Genomic DNA, 19,860 nt, shown 5'->3' with positions numbered 1-19,860 from the left:
GGAGGATCACGCCACAGTCAACCTTTCCTCTTCATGTGTTCTAAGTTGCAAGGTCCTCAATACATTGATTAGAAATGAGTCACAGTTCATGACACGTTAATATCTGCGAGTCTGTCAGCGGCAGCCTCAGACAGTTTGTCTGACTCTGAGCTCCGCTGAATAAACTGACTCCACTGACTCTGAGCTCCACTGAATAAAAACTGTGATAATGGAAGTTCAGGTCATAACAACGTGAGTAACCACCTTCCATTTGATCATGAGATCTATGGGTTGATAAAGTGAAGTTTGCATCTGAAAACTCATCAGCTTGGTCTAGTAAATCTACTCTCACCACCTCAGTAATCATTATTGAACATTTCGTGCATTAAAAACAAGTTCAAAACTATGATTGTGAACAAAAGTATCATCCCTCGCTCCTTTGTTTTGGTGTTGTGCAGTTTCCCTCTACTAAATGTGGATCACACAGCTTACATTTGGTGGATTATATGCATCACCCAAGGAAGAGCCAACATCACAAAGTTGAGCATGTTGTGTCGAGCCATTGAATGGCCAAGCGACCACCTCTCTGTGCTTCAGTAACAAAGTCCAAGGATTCATTCCAATTCCTCAAGCTCAATTATCAGTCTTAACCCTCAACCTTAGCCATCGAAACCAAGTGTTACTACTGGTCTATTGTATGTAGACTACTGTATGTGTGACTTGGAAATGGGACACCCCTTAAAGGCACATACGTCCTCAGACTGTGGGCGGCAGCGTTGTGAAAAGCGTTCAGTAAATCACACTTCACACTGAAGCGTCACGCTGACGGTCGGAGCAGATGATCAAATAAAGACCAATGAAATAAAGGGGAAACATGTGAGACATGGCTTGGCACAATGTTACACTGAGTGATGCCGTCACATGCCACTATTCGGCTTCGGTGACTCTTCGCCACCAAAACAGAATGCTGCCTTTTTAGTACTATTCTGCAGACAAATGTTCACTGCAACATACTCAATCCTAAGGGAGGAAGGAATCTCAAAATGAAGGAAGCTACTTTCCTCAGTCTTGCTCCTCAACTTAACTCTGAGATTTCGGACAGTCATTACACTCTGCAGGAATTGGACTGCACCCTAAGTCTCTAACAGAATGTAGGATAACAGTAAAGGTTAACTTCAAGCTGAAAGTGGGCGCTGGGGCTCAGCCAAGTAGCAACGTCATCCTGGCATGGCATTATCTAGCTACAGCCAGATCAGTGGTGGTGTTATAGATCCGAATCACTACTGGATCTGCGTTGGAACGGAAGTGCCTCCCACCAAGCCGTGCTCAAATGAATGCAGATAGATGAAGACGGATTCTGTCTTTCAGAACCTGGAGGTCCGTCCTTCACCATCGGAAAAGCCGTCTGGCTGCTGTGGGGTCTGGTGTTCAACAACTCTGTTCCAGTTCAGAATCCCAAGGGCACCACCAGTAAGATCATGGTGTCAGTGTGGGCCTTCTTCGCTGTCATCTTCCTCGCCTCCTACACTGCTAACCTGGCTGCCTTCATGATCCAGGAGGAGTATGTAGACCAGGTGTCGGGCCTGTCTGACAAAAAGGTAGGAATTCCAGGCCGGGTGTGCGGGACCTGCTAAATAAAAAGCGTTGAGGATCTGTTCCCGACTGTGTCCTGAGGGTTGCATTATTAATATTCTTACTGAAGGTGGCTGGCGTTTAGTCTTTCTGCTACAGTAAAGTGTCTGAATGTAGTGATCACACCCAGAGCTTTTAGTCAAGTTTGAGCCTGCGAAAGAGTGGTTTTGTGCTCAGCAGCGCATTAAAGGCTATTTGGTGCGACTCAGTGCCTTTTCCAAGCTAACAAGCACTCTTCTGTCATTTTCTCACTACGATTCCTCCCCTCTTCCCCCCCCAAAAAATAACAGTTCCAGAAGCCTAACGAATTCTCGCCGCCATTCCGCTTTGGCACGGTGCCCAATGGCAGCACGGAGCGCAACATCCGCAACAACTACCGGGACATGCATGCCTACATGACCAGCTTCCACCAGAAGAACGTAGATGAGGCGCTGTACAGTCTGAAGACCGGGTGAGCAGAGAGACGGGGGATGTGTGGAAGAGATGAAAGGATCTCCACAGGGAGAAATGAGAGGGTGTTATGGAGCTGTGAGGTCCTCTGATGCAATACACAGAGAAGATGATGAAGGAATAAGAGGAGAGAGACAGGAAAAGAGAGAACATTCTGGGCAATGTGGGTGGGCAGTCAGTGGATCGGCTTCTTATTGGCACCCAGAATAGCAGCGGAGCCTGCTGTTGCAGCAAAAGCTAATATCCATCCCACTTCCTTCTACAAGAAAATCTCTTTCTCTGCTTCCGTCAGCTGTTGTCACAACGTCAACTCTTGGTAAAAGTGAATGAGGAGTCAGGACCACGGCGCCTTAGGTCGGCGTCTGCCGCCCAGTTGACATGTGTCATGTTCATTTGTCTATTTAATCACTGCTGTTGACATTGATAAGAGGGAACAGATCCACTTACGCACGGACTCATGGTGTCGGATCAATTAAACTCTGATCAGAACCGACACTCTCAATAAGGCCCTTCGTCACAGTGCCATGTTGTTGTCCCCTGGTACGAAACAGACCATAAAGGTTCCATTCCATTCATAAATATCATATGAACACGATTTCTTAACTGACCCCAAAACAGATACAGCTGAGAGACATGGTCAAATAGAAGAGTTAATATGCTAACGCTAATAAGACTCGGCCATTGTCTAAAGCAGTTCACCAGTGGGACACAGTACCAGCTCCTTTGCTAAAGTCACTCCAGCATTTGTTCATACAAGCAGCTCCTTCCATAACTGGCTTCCAATATCCGCAGCAAACTGGATGCGTTCATCTATGACGCCGCCGTGCTCAACTACATGGCGGGCAGAGATGAGGGATGTAAACTTGTCACCATCGGCAGCGGCAAAGTCTTCGCCTCCACCGGCTACGGCATCGCCATCCAGAAGGACTCTGGCTGGAAGCGAGCTGTGGACCTGGCTATCCTCATGTTGTTTGGAGACGGTGAGTCCTGATGCTGTTGACACTGTTCCCCTGACATCGTGAGATGACCGGCGGAAATATTTAAACAGCTGTGATGTACCGGTCATGTGGTTACCTATATGTATGTGTGGTGGGATGTTCAATTTCCGAGCCTTTAGGTTTTTTTTTATTCATCCATCGCCGCTGCTGCTGGCCTTTTTCCCATGCGTTTGTCATCAGAGTTTTGTTACTCTGCTGCCACCTGTGGACTGATGGAGTGAAACTGATAGTATTCGACTGCTTGCTTTAGCTTGGAAGCTAAATGTTTTGTGATTAAACATATTGAGACATATTGAGATTATTCAGTTTCCATTATTCAGTTTCTATTCCATTTTTCTGGGGCTTTCTCAGACACACTAAAAAACAGTGTTGTGAGTCTTCATCTTTTTTTTTTAATATCTTCAATCTGTGACTTGAGTGAAGCAGATTTTTAAACCTTGAAACTAATAGCACAAACACTGTCTTCAGCCTGGACGTGTCTTCTCCAAATTCCTCTATCATATATGACGCCGCTATCCAATCAATTATTTCAGCATGATATGATACGGCTGGACTCAGTGGCCTCCCAGCCACCGATATGAGTCATCGCAGTTTAGCGGTCCGTCCATGGTTACTGTACTGGTGACAAGACTAGCCGAGGGCCGGCGTCTTAATCCGAGATAAAATAAAAGCACTTTCACTTCACACCCCCAGATTTCTGTTTTCATTTTCCGTCTTTTTCTCCGCAGTCCGAGCCACACTGCCTCAGATGACACCACTCGAATCAGTTCATTTCACACTATTCCATCTGGAGTAACAAATGGCCTTTCATTTCTCTTCACACATATTTCTGCAGCGGAACGCCACACGGCTCGTAGACTTCCAAGTGTAAAATCAGTGTTAGTCTCTGTAATGTAGTAACGATTATTGAAGAAGAGTCCTCCATCATCAGAAGGCGGCGCCTCCCGCTGCTTGTTATGGTGAAGGCCACAGAGCCTGCTGATAGATCACAGCAGTCAGGAGCACTGCTGCTGCAGACAGCAGACCTCAGAGCAAGGACAGATTCTGAAGCTGCAGAGATGCCTCTTTGTACACTGCAGGAGGGACAGGTCATCGTGTGTCGCTCCAAAAACCTACTGTGACACTACGTTAAATATTTTTTTAATATACTGTATCAGTCTACTGGGCCCTACTGGGTCTTAACCTCTAGAGGGCCACAAGTCTGAGAGCCTGATGGTGCTTGCAGTGAGGGAACATCGGAGGTATGTGATGGGAATGATGTGAGAGAAACTGAGCTGTTGCACTGTAAGTGAGTGGCATAGTGGCAGTAAGCAGACCAGCAAAGATTGAGGTGCAGTGGTCTAGACATGAGAGGACCAGAGCCTGGAGCACACCTTTAGCTTTCGCTTGCAAATATGTCTGCACTTGGGAACCAAGAAGAGAAGTGAGCATCACAAACTGACCCAAAATGAGACGTGTTTGTTAGCATGAACATCGTCGACATGTTGTCCTTCAGTCCAAAACATTAAGGCAGGCCCACTCACACCTCTTTAGTTTGACTGGCTGTACATGTGTTTCCTTAGATGGACCCCTCAGGCCAGCATATTCCCAGCTCAATCACGAATTTACCTGTGACAGACATCAAATGTTAACATGTATCTAGGTGGGGATCCCTGTTAAAACACCTCTGCTGTTGCCTTTACAATGTAGTGCTTATGAAAAGAAAATAATGCTTAGTGTGGACGATGCTACACGTCTGACCTCCCTGGTCAGTAGAAAGTACCATGAGCTCAGTAAGAAGTTTGTTGAGACCGCTTATGAAAGCAGCATCAACTAGAAAAGTACTCGGAGAGCAAAGACCCCTCCCTCGACAGCCTTGACAAGAACTGCTCCCTACCTTGTCTGAAAAAGAAGAGTCATTTCACAACATCCGTATCAGAGTTGACGTTGACAACACAAGTCTTTCATTAGCTGCCACGACGCTACAGATATCTCAGAGCACTCTGGCACGCATGTCCTTCCCACTCGCCGTCTGCACAATGTAGCCCAGATTAAAACTGAGAGAACACAGTCTGTGACGTTACGAAGGCAACAAAGTCCAACACCGTTTGCCTTAGTAGAGCATATGGCTCCATATACAGAACCAACATCAACAGTGAAGTCACAATTTAAGCTCACGATCATCACAACCTTCACGCGTCCGAACCCCAACCACTCTGCAAACATCACGCAATGCGGGAGTGGAAACATTTGACGGCATTGATAAGTCAACACGCAATTCGGACAGCTAACTTTAGCATTGCAGAGGGAGCAAAAGCCCCCTTGATGGCTATATGTGACGTCTTAGCAGTGGGAAGCTGTTGGTTAACATGCATGACTAAAGGATTTTCTGCAGGTATTTGTCTGTGTTATTAACTGAAATTATAGTATTCGTAAGTAATAGTTGAATTGAAGTGCCATTGGAAAACACGTGGCAGTAGAGGTTCAGAACAAAGAAGCTAGTGCTATTCCTCCAGTAGCATCAGTGACAAATGCTTTAAAGGTTTTTGGATCTATACCAAGGGTGTGGTGGTCCTCAAAGGGTCGGGGTGGTGCGAGTTTTTGATCCGACAGATCAAGCACACACTGTTGGGCCAATGAGGTGTCAGCTGAAACAAGCAACACCAGACTGACAGTCAAATGATTACAGTGTTCAGAGACCAGATCGAAGCTGTATGTGCTTGTTGGGTTGGAACAAAAACCTGCACCACCCCTTGACCTTTGAGGACCAGTTTGCCCACCCCTGATTTAGATGATGGTCCAGATCACCACCAAAGTGACATCGACTAATCTATCCTATTGCAACGTCTCTCTGAAGCCCCATTTCTTGTGCCTCAAAACTTACGCCATGCATGTTCTGGGTGAAGATGCAAGGATTAGTCTGGCTAGTCGCCAAAGTGAGAGAATAATATTAAAACTGCATTCATCTTTTAGTCCCGCAAGTAAGAGAAAGTGCAGAGAGCAGCACATTTTTCCTGGTTAGAATATGGCTTTTGTGTGTCTGACATCAGCTGCTAAGTTCAACAGTGCACAGGCAATATCATAAACATCATGAATATTTAACCAAAAAAAGAGTTGTGTTACGCACAGCAGACAGGATTTTCAGGGGTTTTTGATCCGTGCCTCAGTTGCTGTTGTGGGTAGTGACCGAATGATGACAGGCTCTGTGGTGTCACTCCGAGAGATATCGAGTGAGTCTCAGCTGGTTCAACAGCTTAGCTTCCCTCCTGCCAAAAATCTCAGGAGCAGCAAGTAAAATAGAAAACAAGCCTCTGCATGTTTTCCAGTCCTCTTTGCTTTGTAAACTCTGTAGACTTTCTGCGGCTCTCCTGAGGAAACGCTGAGGTGGAGAGATATTATAGTCTCCTCAACGGGTCCAAGGATGCATGTCTGAGCGCATCAGATCTTAGTGTGGAGAAGAGCACAACCCGCAGACATTTTTAATAGGCTTCCTGGTGTGCATGTGGTGCCTGTGGGCTCAGATGTGTCACGTCGCTCATGGTTTGCTTGACAAAATACCTTGATTCATGCGCCCAGATTTGGATTTTTTTTTACGTGATCATTGGTGTTCGCCGTGCCCCTCAACTGCATCTATGTTTGCATTATTGCTGTTCATATCCCCTGAAAACTGAAGTCAATTCTTTCCTAAAGTTGTTTGCCAGCAACTTCCACTTGGCCTCATTTTTAGAATCAATAACTGCATTCAGACGAAGATGATATTTTTTCTGGTTCAATACAGACTTAACGTCTTTGCATTTCCCATCGTTGCTGTGCGAGTTTTCAGTGGAATATTTGAGTCTTCCATCAGCTCATCACTGAAGACAGAGAGAAATTTCTAATCCTAATGGAACCTATGGAAGGACAAAGGGGTTTTGCACTTTGTTTATGGTTTCCAACCACTGACCGCTTCTGTTCAGTTCTTGGAGCGCCATGCTGCTCAGTTGACAGCTGTGGAGGCGGAGCCATATTGTAGCTATCAACCACTGTGATTTGCTGACTGGACTGAAAAGCATCATGGGAACTGTTTAGGTCACCGTAATTGAGTTTATTTTTGAGAGTGATGCGACCAGTGCTGAGCAGCAGTGGTCGGATATGCAGTATTGTAATCATCAAAGTCACACAAAACTAGTGGTCACCATCTCTCAGAACCAGTCTGTACCACTAGACCTGGTGTGGGGAATGAAACTTTGCTACTTTGCTTCAAAAAAGGTTTTTCAGCTCTCTAAGTCAAGAAGCTTCCCGACCCCTGCACTAAATGAAGTGAAAAAAAAATCAGGAAAAACAAATTACTTTTTTTTGAATTGTTTATTTTAGTATAAATTAGTAAAATGCCATAAATACATATTCATATCAACATTGTCCTGAGAAGAGTATTTTTTTAACAAAGAAAGTAAATAAAACAAAATTGGGCTTTAAACTTGATGATACAAAAACTACATGTGTAACTAAGATAGACAATACTGTGCTAGTGAGGTGCCAACATTTATGAACAGCCAAAAAGTTTTTTTTTTTTTTTTTAGTGCAATAATATAACAAATGAATGATGAATTTAATATTGTTTACAAAGATCAAGGCACAATTGTTTACAGAACTGATTGTTGTGATTCTTGAAATATTTCAATCATCAAAAAATTATTTTTACGTCTTCAGTTAGTCAGAAAACCTAAATATTTCAGCATTACTTTGTTACCTATCTTATTGAAGTTGGTACCTTGGTTTGATTTTTGCTGTTGCAAGTTTTAACCTCTGCAATGTGCTATTTTTTTTTTTTTGTAAGTCACCCTGGATAAAAGCGTCGGCTGAATGACCTGTAATGGAATGGAAATTCTCTGCATCAAATGAAGCAATTGAATTTCATGACGGTATCACAAAGCCCTGCTTCAGAGCCTCAGCAGAGAGTTTGCTTCCTGGAGTCACCTAGCAGTGTTTTGACAAATCAGGGATGAGCGCTGCCAAAAATCTCTCTTCCCTAAGTCGTTGCTGGATTAGGAGGTAGAGACGGATTTAGGAGGTACAAGCGCGATGCCCAGTGAACATCTCAAAGACACACACTTGTGCTTACACGTCATGTTTTCCTTGGACCAAAATAGTTGCATTGTTTCGCTCCTCTCATTCATTGGTTTGGCATTGGAAATGCTGTCCAGCCAGTTTCAAGTGAGAGCTCAGTGGAAACAGTGTTGAGGTGCTGGAGGTGTCTCTTGTTGCGTTAGACCTGAAATACATTGGTGGTGGTTTGGGTAACAGAACTATGGACCCGCAGCTGTCAGAATTGAATCCTCTCATTTGAGTCCAAAGCGTAAATTCATCTCCGTCACACAAAAAGGAAAGAATAACAACCATCAGTACAAATCAAACAAATCTCTCTGGATGACTGCATCCTAGGGGCTACTTAGGGCGACGTATTTGAGGGGGGTAAATGTGCATCACATGACCATCAAGGCCCCAGCAGGCAGCGTGGTCTCCCACAACAAGGAAGGGTTAGTGGTGCGTGAGTGATCATTAATGAGGAGCCTCCTCTGGGCCGAGTCTGCTCACAATAATGCGCTGTGACGTGTGTTGCACATACATAAGACCTGGGATATTTTTGTCACATCAATCTGCCTTTTTTCAGATTCCTGCTCACACACACAGACTTTGGAAGACTGATGTGCGTCTGCTTGGTGCAGGTGAGATGGAGGAGCTGGAGGCGCTCTGGCTGACGGGCATCTGCCACAATGAGAAGAATGAAGTGATGAGCAGCCAGCTGGACGTGGACAACATGGCGGGCGTCTTCTATATGCTGGGGGCGGCCATGGTCCTGTCACTGATCACCTTCATCTGTGAACACTTATTCTACTGGCAACTGCGCTTCTGCTTCATGGGCGTGTGCTCCGGCAAGCCTGGGGTCACCTTCTCCATCAGCAGAGTGAGTGTCCAGCCTCCTCCCGACAGAGAGATCACACGAGGGTTTGTCTTAGGACCACTAGCTGGGTTTCAGCTGGATCCAGTGGGTCAGGGAGCAGCTCACACACTTCTGTTAACAATGAAGCAATATTCTTATTCCAAAAAAAAAAGTCTCTCTGGTGTAAAGTATGAAAGTCTTGGCACAGCAAATGGACCGTTACTGAAGGTTTCTTTACGCTGGTTTTAAACTAGAACTGATGATATGGAGCAATTTTCCTACACAGAACCATGAGACTACGGAGCCCTGGAAGTGACATGCATGTGTTTAATTTTTTGGATGTGACATGTATGACTTCATTTTTTTTATCCTGAGACAACAGTTATCTCAAGATCATTTTCATATCCGGATACAATCGTAAATGCATATGTGGCAAAGCTATACGTATTACACAACCCTGGAAGTGACATGCATGACTTATTTTTTTTTATTCTGAGATAAAAATGATCTTGAGATACAAATTATCATAAGATAAAATGTATCACAAGATAAGAGAACTGTTATTCCACGATAAAAAAAAATAAAATAAAGTCATGCATGTCAATTCCAATACGTATAGCTTAGCCACATGTGGTATTCTTTTGAGGAGAATGCACTTGATCAGGGTGTTAAAAGCGCAGAGACTTTGCCGTCTGCAATATTCTGACTTGCAGACAGTGGATGACAACGGTGACGTTGTCTCAAGATACGATTGTATCGTGAGATAAAAATTATCTCAAGATAACTGTTATCTTTGGATAAACAAAAAAAGTAAAGTCATGCATGTCACATCCTAAAAAACAAACTCTTGCATGTCACTTCCAGGGCTCCGTATTAGACCTATGAGCTCAGATCCAAAATGCGCCCTCTGCTGAGATACTGCGACGCTTTTTCATGTGCGTCCATCCACCTGTTGCTGTGTTGGCGTCCCGTGATGAGGAGCAGCAACCTGCACAGATTTTTTGCAGCAAGAAGCCTCTTCAGTGTTATTCAGAGCCGAGCATAGTCAGCAGGTCCGAAGGCAACCATGATGCCTCAAATATGGTATTCAGTGGATGAAGAGCCGTTCCAGAAGGGCTATTCATCTCCTCTGCCCTGTCGCAGCCAGCAAAGTGCGGAAAAATGGCTTCAAAATTCAGTCATGGTGTGATGTGGTTTACGGAGGGGATTCACAGTTCAATATGTTTAGTTGACATACAGTTAAATATATAGCGAGCTACAGATAAAATTGTTTCATGCCATAACGTACAAAATAAAATCATGATCGTCTGCCAACATTTCATATTACAGTCAGAGATTTGCTTGTACTAGGAAAAGCCTGGCAGGCTTGAGTGAATTCAATACAATTACAACAACAATATAAATTATTATTATTATGAAACTTCACACACATAGGCTTTTTTTTTACCTTTTTAACCTAGGTATGACTATTTTCTTGACTAAAACAATAATTTTACAACATTCCGATGAATTATCTTTTGGTTTTTAAAGGAGTTAAATAACAATTCCCAGGAGCTAGTTCTTTTTTTTTTACCCTGAACCGTCTCCCTGTCTGTTTATTGCCAGCAAACAACCGTTTGTTGACCTTTTCAAAACAAATTTGGTTTCACATCAGGTGATTTTCTCGCACGGTCAAAGTGAAAAGCTTTTGCAGTGGCACCGTTCATGTGCTGCCTCAGAAGCAGCTCAAATTGACTCTATTTATCGTGCCATGCTTCCGCGGTCAGACGTGGCAGCACATTGTAAACAGCCGAGGTGAGACGGAACGGGAGGCCGCAATCAGGCTCTTAAGCTCCATCACAGTAATCACTGGAGGTGGAACCCTTTCTGTCTGCTGTGAACGGGGTTGTCATTTCCCGCAACTTGTTTATTCAAAGCTACGTACCAAAGAAAAGGACACCGGTCCTTCTGTCTCGCCGCTAATGTGATGCAATTTGACACCCACGCACGCCTGCCATGGAGAACTTTGAGGACAAACACCACCGCGTGCAAAGCACACCTCCATTACTGATATCACAGTGAGGCGGCATGTCTTCATTTAACAAGAGGAACACAGAGCTATAGACATGACGCTACGGAAGAGGATTAGAGCCAGTGAAGAAATAATAATCTTTGACAGAATTTTTTTTTTCTCAGAATCTCACTTTAAAGTCAGAATTCTGAGAAAAAAAGGCCAGAATTCTCACTTTAAAGTCGGAAATCTGAGAAAAAAAAGTCAGAATTCTCACGTTAAAGTCGGAAATCTGAGAAAAAAAAGTCTCATTTTAAAGTCAGAACTCAGAATTCTGATATTAAAGTCAAAATTCTGCCAATTATTCATTTTTTTCTTCACTGGCACTAATCCTCTTCCGTATGATGCTGTTCACTGCAACATGGTGTTTTCATTTTTAATATCATTGATTGCAAGTGGTGTCAATGAATATATCAATTTATTTTTTATTCAGAATTTGGTGCAATCCAAAAATTATAATTTTAAATATGTGCAGCCACAATATTATAATTTATCAATATCACCATTCAATAAATCTGGGGGGAAATGGTCTTATTAATATTAATATTTATGTCAAGTACATATTTCAAACAATATGTTTCATCGACTTGAAGTAAGCAAACAGTTCCTGTGTTAGTGTTGGCTAGCACACCACCACCTCGGCTACAGCAAATATCATTGGGGAAATGTGCTTTACTTCAACAAACCAAGACCATATTGAGCGTTGAGGTGTCAAGCTCATAAAGCAGTTAATGTGTATGGTATGCAGCCTCATGTGTCCCCACTTAGTCGACTGCAGAGGCTCCCAAATAACCCCTAGTCTTCATATCGGGGTCTCAAATTGAACTGAAAAACCTGCATCCACTGCAGCCCCATTACAGATGCATTGGAGACCCCTGCTCTGGTATTTTGCATTGTGAATTGACACTGACCTTGAAACATTCCCGCGTGGTTTCACATTCGCACAAAAAACTGTCAGGTCTTTTGGAAGTGCTCTAGTGGGAGGGGCTTGTTTCTGACTGTTCGCTAAATGCTGGGACACTTTACAAAACCTGAATATCTGGTTATAGAAGAAGAACTGGGATGAAGGTGCTCAGTGACCTTCCACGGAAGCCTCACCTTCCAACAATGTAGAGAGATAAACCCAGACAATCCCAGTGGAGAGGACTGCGGCCCCTCGGGTGCCGACTGACTGAGATAGAACATGTCACAGATCTTCAACAGAAGTTTAAAGGAAAGGAGAGGCTGGCCATTCTGATTCATGAATGTAGCTTAGTGTTGAGAAATGTGACAGAGGGACACAAGCAAACTGTTTCTGACAAGTTGAGTTACATTGGCATTCATGCTGAAAGTTGGCAAGCGTGCCCTCGACCTTTTTCAGTTTGGGCTGTCGCCTCAATCAGATTTTCTTGTCCCCATTTGAGCATGTGTGATTGGCGTCCTTCTGAAAGACCGAGGCCCATCTTTCTGACCAATCGAAACAGTAGATGAAATTGATGTCTCACCCCGAAATCGCTGTGGTTGAATATTAAATGAAGCAGGGTATAGGGCACAGCATGAACAATACGCCACGTGTTTGGTGATTGTGTTCACAGGAAGGCCAACCAGAGAGGTGTTTGTCAATTAGATAGGATCAATTTCAACTTCATTTAAATGAGATTGATTTAGCCCATCGATCGGTGATCAAACCCGTGAGTCTGCCCCGCTTGCATTATCAGTTTGGCTGTGATCTCCCCTCTCGCTTCTCCCACACTTCGCCCAGTGCCTGGAGCTTTGGCGCTGCTCCCCTGAGGGAAATCATTTATGAACTCGGCACTTATTACTGTTTAATAGTGTGTAAACAAGTGGGTGGTCAAGGAGAAGAGGGCAATGCATTAACCTCTCTGCCTGTGTCTGTCTCTGTTTGTCCTCCTCTCTCGGTCTGTCCTGTATTTATGTCATTTGTGGTTCTCTTTCTCCCCCCCCACATTAAATCCTTCTGGTCTTTGAGTCTCTCTGTACCACTGACAAACGTCTGACTGTTAAATCCCTCTCACTGGCCGCACTGTTCTCACACTTTCCCTTTCCTCTTCCCATGGCCTGTCTCACCCTCTCTTTTGTCTCTCCACCTTTCTGTTCTTCTCCAATTATGCCACTCCAGGGTATCTACAGCTGCATCCACGGAGTGCAAATTGAGGAAAACAAATCAACCATAGATTCACCCTCGCTCTCCATGAAGAAGAACATGAACAACACCCACTCCAACATCTTGCGTTTGCTGCGCACTGCAAAGGACATGACCGCTGTCCCCGGGGTCAATGGGTCCCCACACGCTGCCCTGGAATACAGCCACAGCGGCCGTGAGTCTGCTATTCCAGAGCATCGCCGCAGCCTGGTGGGCCACCCTTCGGACTGCAAGTCGGCACCTCCGTACATGCAGGACAACAACATGTTCAGTGACTACATCAGTGATGTGGAGAGAACTTTTGGAAACTTGCCCCTGAAGGACAACAACTTGTACCAGGACCATTACCGGCACCACCACCCGGCCCCTGCTCTTGGTATGTCCGGCCCCCCACCGAATAGGCCGCGTAGCTTAGGTAGCACTAGCTCGTTGGATGGGGGCATGTTTGAATGCGACAGTCTAGGGGGAGCAGTCACGCCCATTTTCACCACCCAGCCCCGGCCGTCCATGACCCACAGGAACACCAATAAATTTGACCTGATCGCCGGCCACACCACAGCGGATTCCAACCAGGGTGGGTTCAAGGGCAGCAATGTGTATGGAAGGTTTTCTTTTAAAGGAGGCGCATCCAGCACAGGCTTGATTAGCGGTCATGACAGGTTCTGTAGTGGGAGCGGGGGAGGCGGGGGAGATGACGGGAATATTCGCTCTGACGTATCGGATATCTCCACACACACTGTCACCTATGGCAACCTGGAGGGGAACGCCAAGCGGCGTAAACAGTACAGGGACAGCCTGAAAAAGAGGCCTGCCTCGGCGAAAGTCAGACGGGAGCAGGACGAGATAGAGCTGAGCGGCTTCAGGAGGAGACCCCACCACCACACCGTCCACCACCACTTCCCACATGGGCCCCTGGCACACCGCACGGTCTCACCTCCCCTGGAGAGGAAGCGAGTAGGAGGGGGTAATTCTTCACCTTATTCATTTCGCAAAGACAAGGAGAAATTGAGGGATATCTATGCTGAGCAGTTCCACTCTAAAGAAGGCAAGGCCAAGTGGGAGCAAGAGGGTGAGAGTGGAGGAAGCGGTGTGGGCGGCGGTAGTGGTGGTGGTATCTGTAAAAGCTTAGTGCCTGTGGATGACTTTCTCAAAGGTAAAAACAAGAAGCAAGACTCGATGGCTGGACTGGTGCCAGTTTCGGCAGGACAGCAGGCCCACACCTGTTGGGAGAAAGGGACCTCAGGTTTAGGAGGTGGAGGTATTGCTGGAGGTGACTGGGAGTGTCGCAATTGCCACAGTGTGTGTCACCACAGTGGAGGCGTAGGAGGGGGAGTGTGTTTAGCCGGTGCAGTTGTGGGGACAAACAGCCGGCCCAGCTCAGCTAGCTGCAAGCGGTGTGATTCTTGTAAGATTCAGCCCAGCAACCTCTACAACATCAGCGAGGACAATATGATTTTCACAGGAGGAAAGTGCGGTGTGGGACCAGTCGTAGCGCAAGCTCAGGCTCAGCGCAGGAAGCTAGGGCCAGGGGGCAAGGTCTTGAGGAGGCAACACTCCTATGACACTTTTGTGGACCTGCAGAGGGAGGGAGCTGGACGCATGGTTGGAGGAGGAGTGGGGGGGCAGTTTGCCCAGCCCAGAAGTGTGAGCTTGAAAGATAAGGATCGCTATATGGAAGGTCCAAGCCCATACGCGCACATGTTTGAGAGATACTCAGGAGACAGAGAGCCCTCGATGTTCGGAGGGATCGGCGGAGATCGAGCAAAAGCAGGCTCCTCCTTTAGCTTAGCTCGTGGAGGTGAGGGGAGCTTCCATCGACGGTCGTTTGGAGAGCGAGACCTGAGGGACAGAGATAGAGCAATGATGGGAGGTGGTGGTGGTGGTAGTGGTGGCAGAGGGGCCGGGACTTACTCCTTGTCTAAATCTCTCTACCCAGATAAGGTGAACCAGAACCCCTTCATCCCAACCTTCGGCGACGACCAGTGTCTTTTACACGGTGCCAAACCGTACTACATCAAAAAGCCACAGACGCAGCAGCAGCAACTTCTCAACAACAGCAGAGCTGGAGGGGATTTCCGAGGCTCCATTGGAGCAGCTTCTTATTTGCCTGCATCAGCCACGGCTGGGGTGATGTCCAATGTGGCCCCGCGGTTCCCCAAAGAGCTTTGCCTCAGTGGCATTGGAGGGCCCATGGGGAACCACCATGGTAGCGGCAAATTACATCCTGGCGGCAGGGACACGCTAGTTTTGGGGCAGGGGCAGAGACCCTTTAATGGTGCCAGCAATGGACACGTTTACGAAAAGTTGTCCAGTATCGAGTCTGATGTCTGAGAGTGGCAAGGAAAGAGAAATGAGTGGGAGTGGAGTGGACCCTACAGCAGAACCTTAATCTTGGTGTTGAAGAATAAAAACCGCTCAGTGCGTTCCGCTACTTTGACAGAATTTGGGGGCTGCACTGAGACCGCCGCAGGACAAAGCTGTAGTGAAGTTAGCTCCTTGAAATCAGGAATCTGGTGCTGCATCGACCCCCCCAAGAACGACAGAAAGCGAAGGAAGGACGGATGAGGAGGAGGGATTGACTGGCAAAATGAAGCCGCACCACCAGTCTCTCCACGCTCGCGTCTCTCCTTCCGTCCTCCTGCTGCTCCTTAACACCAAAACAAACATTTGCTCCGCAACATCTACAATACAATCACTGAGAGAGAAATCACAGGGTAACTACAATAATTGTGCTGATATTGTTAATAATTTGACCGAGTTTTGAATCCACTGTTTTACACCGATGGATTTGGATCCTTTGGCGATTTCATTTATTTAAATACTTCATGTTACATATTTGTAAGATGTTGATTGTTTCTTAGCTTGCCAATATTGCAGGACACAAGTTGTCTTTTCTCATTTTTATTTTTGAATTCCTGTGATTTGGATTCTTCCTTGCTTTGAATTCTAACCTCCATGTTTGGTTCTTTCTTTATTTTTTTTACTTTTCTTATTTCTGAGTGCTGTGACGTGTAAGTGAGAGGCATGACTCAAGTACATCCTGGTACTTATTACTTCAACGAGAAGGTTGTTTTAGTTGCGGATCCGTATCTTCGCACTGATTTGTCGCCTCCTCTGACTTCCTGCTCTTGGTTCCAGTTTGAGCTGACGTGCCTTCACGGTTTCCAATGCGCTATTGCTTTTGGTGCCACATCATAATCATTAATACCTGCGAGAATGAAGGCAAACCGTACTCGGATTGTGCATACAACAAGTAGGCAACATCCGTGTCTCAGCTCAGAGCTACTGTCTCCTTCACTCTGGTGCTTCGTCTTCATTATCCCGACACAGCTAATGACCCACTCTTCACTCTCAGTGGTGTCCATACTCGACTCGCCGTGACTCCAACACTGTTCAGGACAGGAACAAAAGAGTGAGACCTCTGCTGCAGGTTGGTTTGTGTTAGACGGGTCAAATATCAGAGATGAACTGAGCACACGCAGTATTTCATTCTGCAGGTCTGAAGAATCACGCCATAACGTTTTCCTCTAATGAGAACATGAGCTTGCAGAAGCTTCCTGGTGCGTCAATAGTCTTCAATAGTGTTTCCTCTGAGTCTAATGCCGCAGTCACTAGTCTTACTGACAGGTAAAGGCTCGGTAAAGACATCGAGCTGAGTATCATGTGTTGTCTTTGTGAGACACGCCAACTTCAAGCCAACACAGAGAAGCTGCAAGAGAGTGTCCGCTGTTTATCTCAGCACACGACTGCAGGATATCCACTGGTGTTATAGTCAGGACCAAGACATTATTGAGGCTGCTGAGTGTGGAGACAGAGACAAGGCCAACATAGTATGTATAGCAAGTCTCTACAGATGAGCTGCTGTGGGTGAAGGCACACATTGGGTAACCAGTCATCTGAAACAAGCATCACGCCTCTGACATTTAACACTCTTCAGACACCGCATTGATTTTTTGGGGGGGTATCCTCGTGGTTAGTCGCAACAAAAACCAGCACCCACTATGGCCTTTTTGTTTGAGAACATATCGAAGAAAAAAAAACAACAAAAAACCCAAATTATGACAGTTTTCTCTGTTGGTCTTGAATAGAAATCTTGAGTCCGCCCAGTCCAAGAAACAGGACCAAGTGAAAATGCATTTGAGATTGAGACCCAAAAAGAGTGTCTTGAGTACTACAACACTAATATCAATTGAAAAAATATTTGCTTAATAGATTTTGATTTTCCATGTTTGTCAGTGTGGCTCACATTCGTTGCTGAAGTTACTAGAGCAGGTTATGTTGCCAAGGCTTAAATCAAAACCTATATTCCTGAACAATTTTTATTTTTAGCTTTAGTTGTCCTACATGGTACAAGCACATAAAGCCATGTGGCTTCATGTGGTGTGGTGTTATGCAAATGTTATGCATTTTACAGGACGCACCAGTGGAGCATTTTATATTCTGATCATGATCTGAGCTGCTAAACAGCATCAGCATTCATTTTCTGAAACTGACCGAGCTTGACCTCTGATGCAGATTTGGTTTGACTCCTACCAGCATTTCACCTGTTGCCGTGCATCGCAGGACTCAAAGTTGCAGTGGTGCAAGTACTTTTTATACTTTTTTTTTGTCACTGACATCACAAATTGATATTCTGGTCTACTGGCCATGTCATTATGACCACATGCAGGTGAAAGTTTGCCTTTATTTCTGAGAAACACCATGGAAACAATGAGACCCCATTACAATGCGTCCAGCTGACTTCCACCTGGCTCTCCATTTTCAGGTTGTTATCTCTACAATGTCAAGATTATATTGTTAAACAAGGGGACTGTTGCGGGATGTTAACGTTGCAGTCGAAGTCATGCTCTAATGCAAAACGTGACCTGACGTTATAGCGCCACAAGTGGCATGATACCACTCCACAGAGTCGAACATGTGACTACAGGGACAAAATGGTGGTTGGAATTCTAAATAGACTGCATTTGTAATTGGCTGTATGAGTGCTGTCCTTCTAAAATTTTAAAACCAAATGCTGCGACTGAGAGTCTGTGTGTGCTCAGAGTGAATAAAGAAGACTACTAATGCAGAGAGAAAGACCTGCAGCACTGAAGTCTCATGAAGGTGGTGAGTGAGGTCACCCAAATGAACTCCTTCATAAATATAGACGTGTCCTCTTCTTGACTCCACACATCATTATTTATTGTATTTTATTTTCTTTGTAGCAAATGCTAATGCGGAAACCTCTTTAAGTGAAATCACTTGTGTCAAGTTTAGCATCCTATTTACATTATTTCTGTCCTATTTATCATCCAGCGCGTGATAAATAAACAAAGTAGTCCTCTTCTTTACAAGTCTGGCCAGAGGTTTGAGAAACTGTGACAGGAGACGAGGCGATAACTGAGTCGTGAACGGAGACACGTTCGATAATTTCACACCCAGAATGAGGTTCACAGGAGTTTACGGTCGACAAGTCAGTGTGAACGCTATCAGGGTCTCTAGTGTTCGTGAGGATTTGCATGAATTATCCTATTTTCTTTCTGTTATTAATCTAGGCTTTTAGCCCCCGAAGTGGGTGTTTTCGAAGGATATTCAGAGTTTTATCAGTTCATTGGTTCTGGTCCATGTAGTTCTCTAGGTGTGTGTGTGTGTGAGAGAGAGAGAGTGTCTGGCTGCTGTAGCCAAAAGCAAAATCACAAAAGAAATCTTGATGGTTTGAAAAATGATTCTTTATCTTTATGTTCATTTAACTGGAGCTTCTTTATTTCAATTTTCCGTGTCGCGCCCCATTCTTTGTCTCATTGTACGTGCCTGAATACACTGGCTTGATTACCTCTGTGGGAGTGTGTGTGTGAGCGGGGAAATGTGTACACCTGTCATGTAAATACTCCACGACCCACTCATGGACTTTTGATATGAAAATTGTACAAAATGGCAGAGTCAAGTTTTCCGGGACAAATCTTTGATTGGTCGATCCCCTTTGCTAAATTCTTTTCTATCGACGCCGGGCCAAGTGCGCGCGCGTGTATGTGTGTGTCCGTTTATGGCTACACACAAAAGTGCAGCTCTCGATGAATTGATTTGCTTTTTTTGCTACTTTTTTCATTCAGTCCCCACACAGGAGAACAAAGCCTCTTTATGGATCGCTACACTGAAAGCACAAGATTATCTGTAACCTTTTTACAAAACAGTATTTTTGGGGGGGACTTTTGTGTCTTTCGACCATGAACTCAATGCCATCGCACAGCTGTACAGATTGTGTAAAATGTAAATACGACAGAGATCTAGTTCACCCTCTGATTCTTTTTGTATGGAGAGAAACTACTTGTGTGAAGGGACCATTTCCAATTTTAATATTTAGTAATACTTTAAAAAAAAGAAAAAAAAAAGAGAGAGATTAAAACACAGTCAATGTGAAAAGTGCTGAGGTATATTATTCTTCTGTCTCTTTGGAATAAAAGTGTTGAGTATTAATAAATAATGAGAAATTGTACGGTTGTTTTTTTTGTTTTTTTGTTTTTTTTGTTTGTGGCGTTGATGTTGTCTTCCAGATGTGTAGTCAAGGCCAGAATGCCTTGTGTGATTCTACAATCTTTCAGTTTTCATGCCTTGCAAGGAAAAAAAAAGCTTCACCATTCCTGTGGTCACACTCCAGCACTGAAGTCTTCTAGACAAGTGCGGAGACAATAGTGCAGGGAAGTTCGCCCCAGCCCCAGACCTTTCTGATGCC

General features: G+C 44.9%; 1 protein-coding gene across 6 annotated transcripts in view; it reads left to right on the top strand.

Moving 5' to 3' along the window:
• LOC128753728 (glutamate receptor ionotropic, NMDA 2B-like) overlaps positions 1-19,601 on the top strand; it is a 109,544-nt gene extending 89,943 nt beyond the window's left edge. For 5 of the 6 annotated variants that reach the window (XM_053855751.1, XM_053855752.1, XM_053855749.1 and 2 more), the window contains 5 exons: positions 1,348-1,577; positions 1,902-2,062; positions 2,854-3,041; positions 8,744-8,982; positions 13,128-19,601. In XM_053855751.1, the coding sequence (XP_053711726.1) occupies positions 1,348-1,577; positions 1,902-2,062; positions 2,854-3,041; positions 8,744-8,982; positions 13,128-15,482 (3,173 nt within the window). In that variant the 3' untranslated portion in view covers positions 15,483-19,601. The remainder of the gene's footprint in view (positions 1-1,347; positions 1,578-1,901; positions 2,063-2,853; positions 3,042-8,743; positions 8,983-13,127) is intronic. The other variant, XM_053855753.1, reaches the window with a different exon arrangement.
• Positions 19,602-19,860: the final 259 nt, after the last annotated feature.

Source organism: Synchiropus splendidus, chromosome 2 (assembly GCF_027744825.2).
Source record: "Synchiropus splendidus isolate RoL2022-P1 chromosome 2, RoL_Sspl_1.0, whole genome shotgun sequence".
NCBI classification, from domain to species: Eukaryota; Metazoa; Chordata; class Actinopteri; order Syngnathiformes; family Callionymidae; genus Synchiropus; species Synchiropus splendidus.
This window is presented reverse-complemented; position numbering and strand designations above follow the sequence as displayed.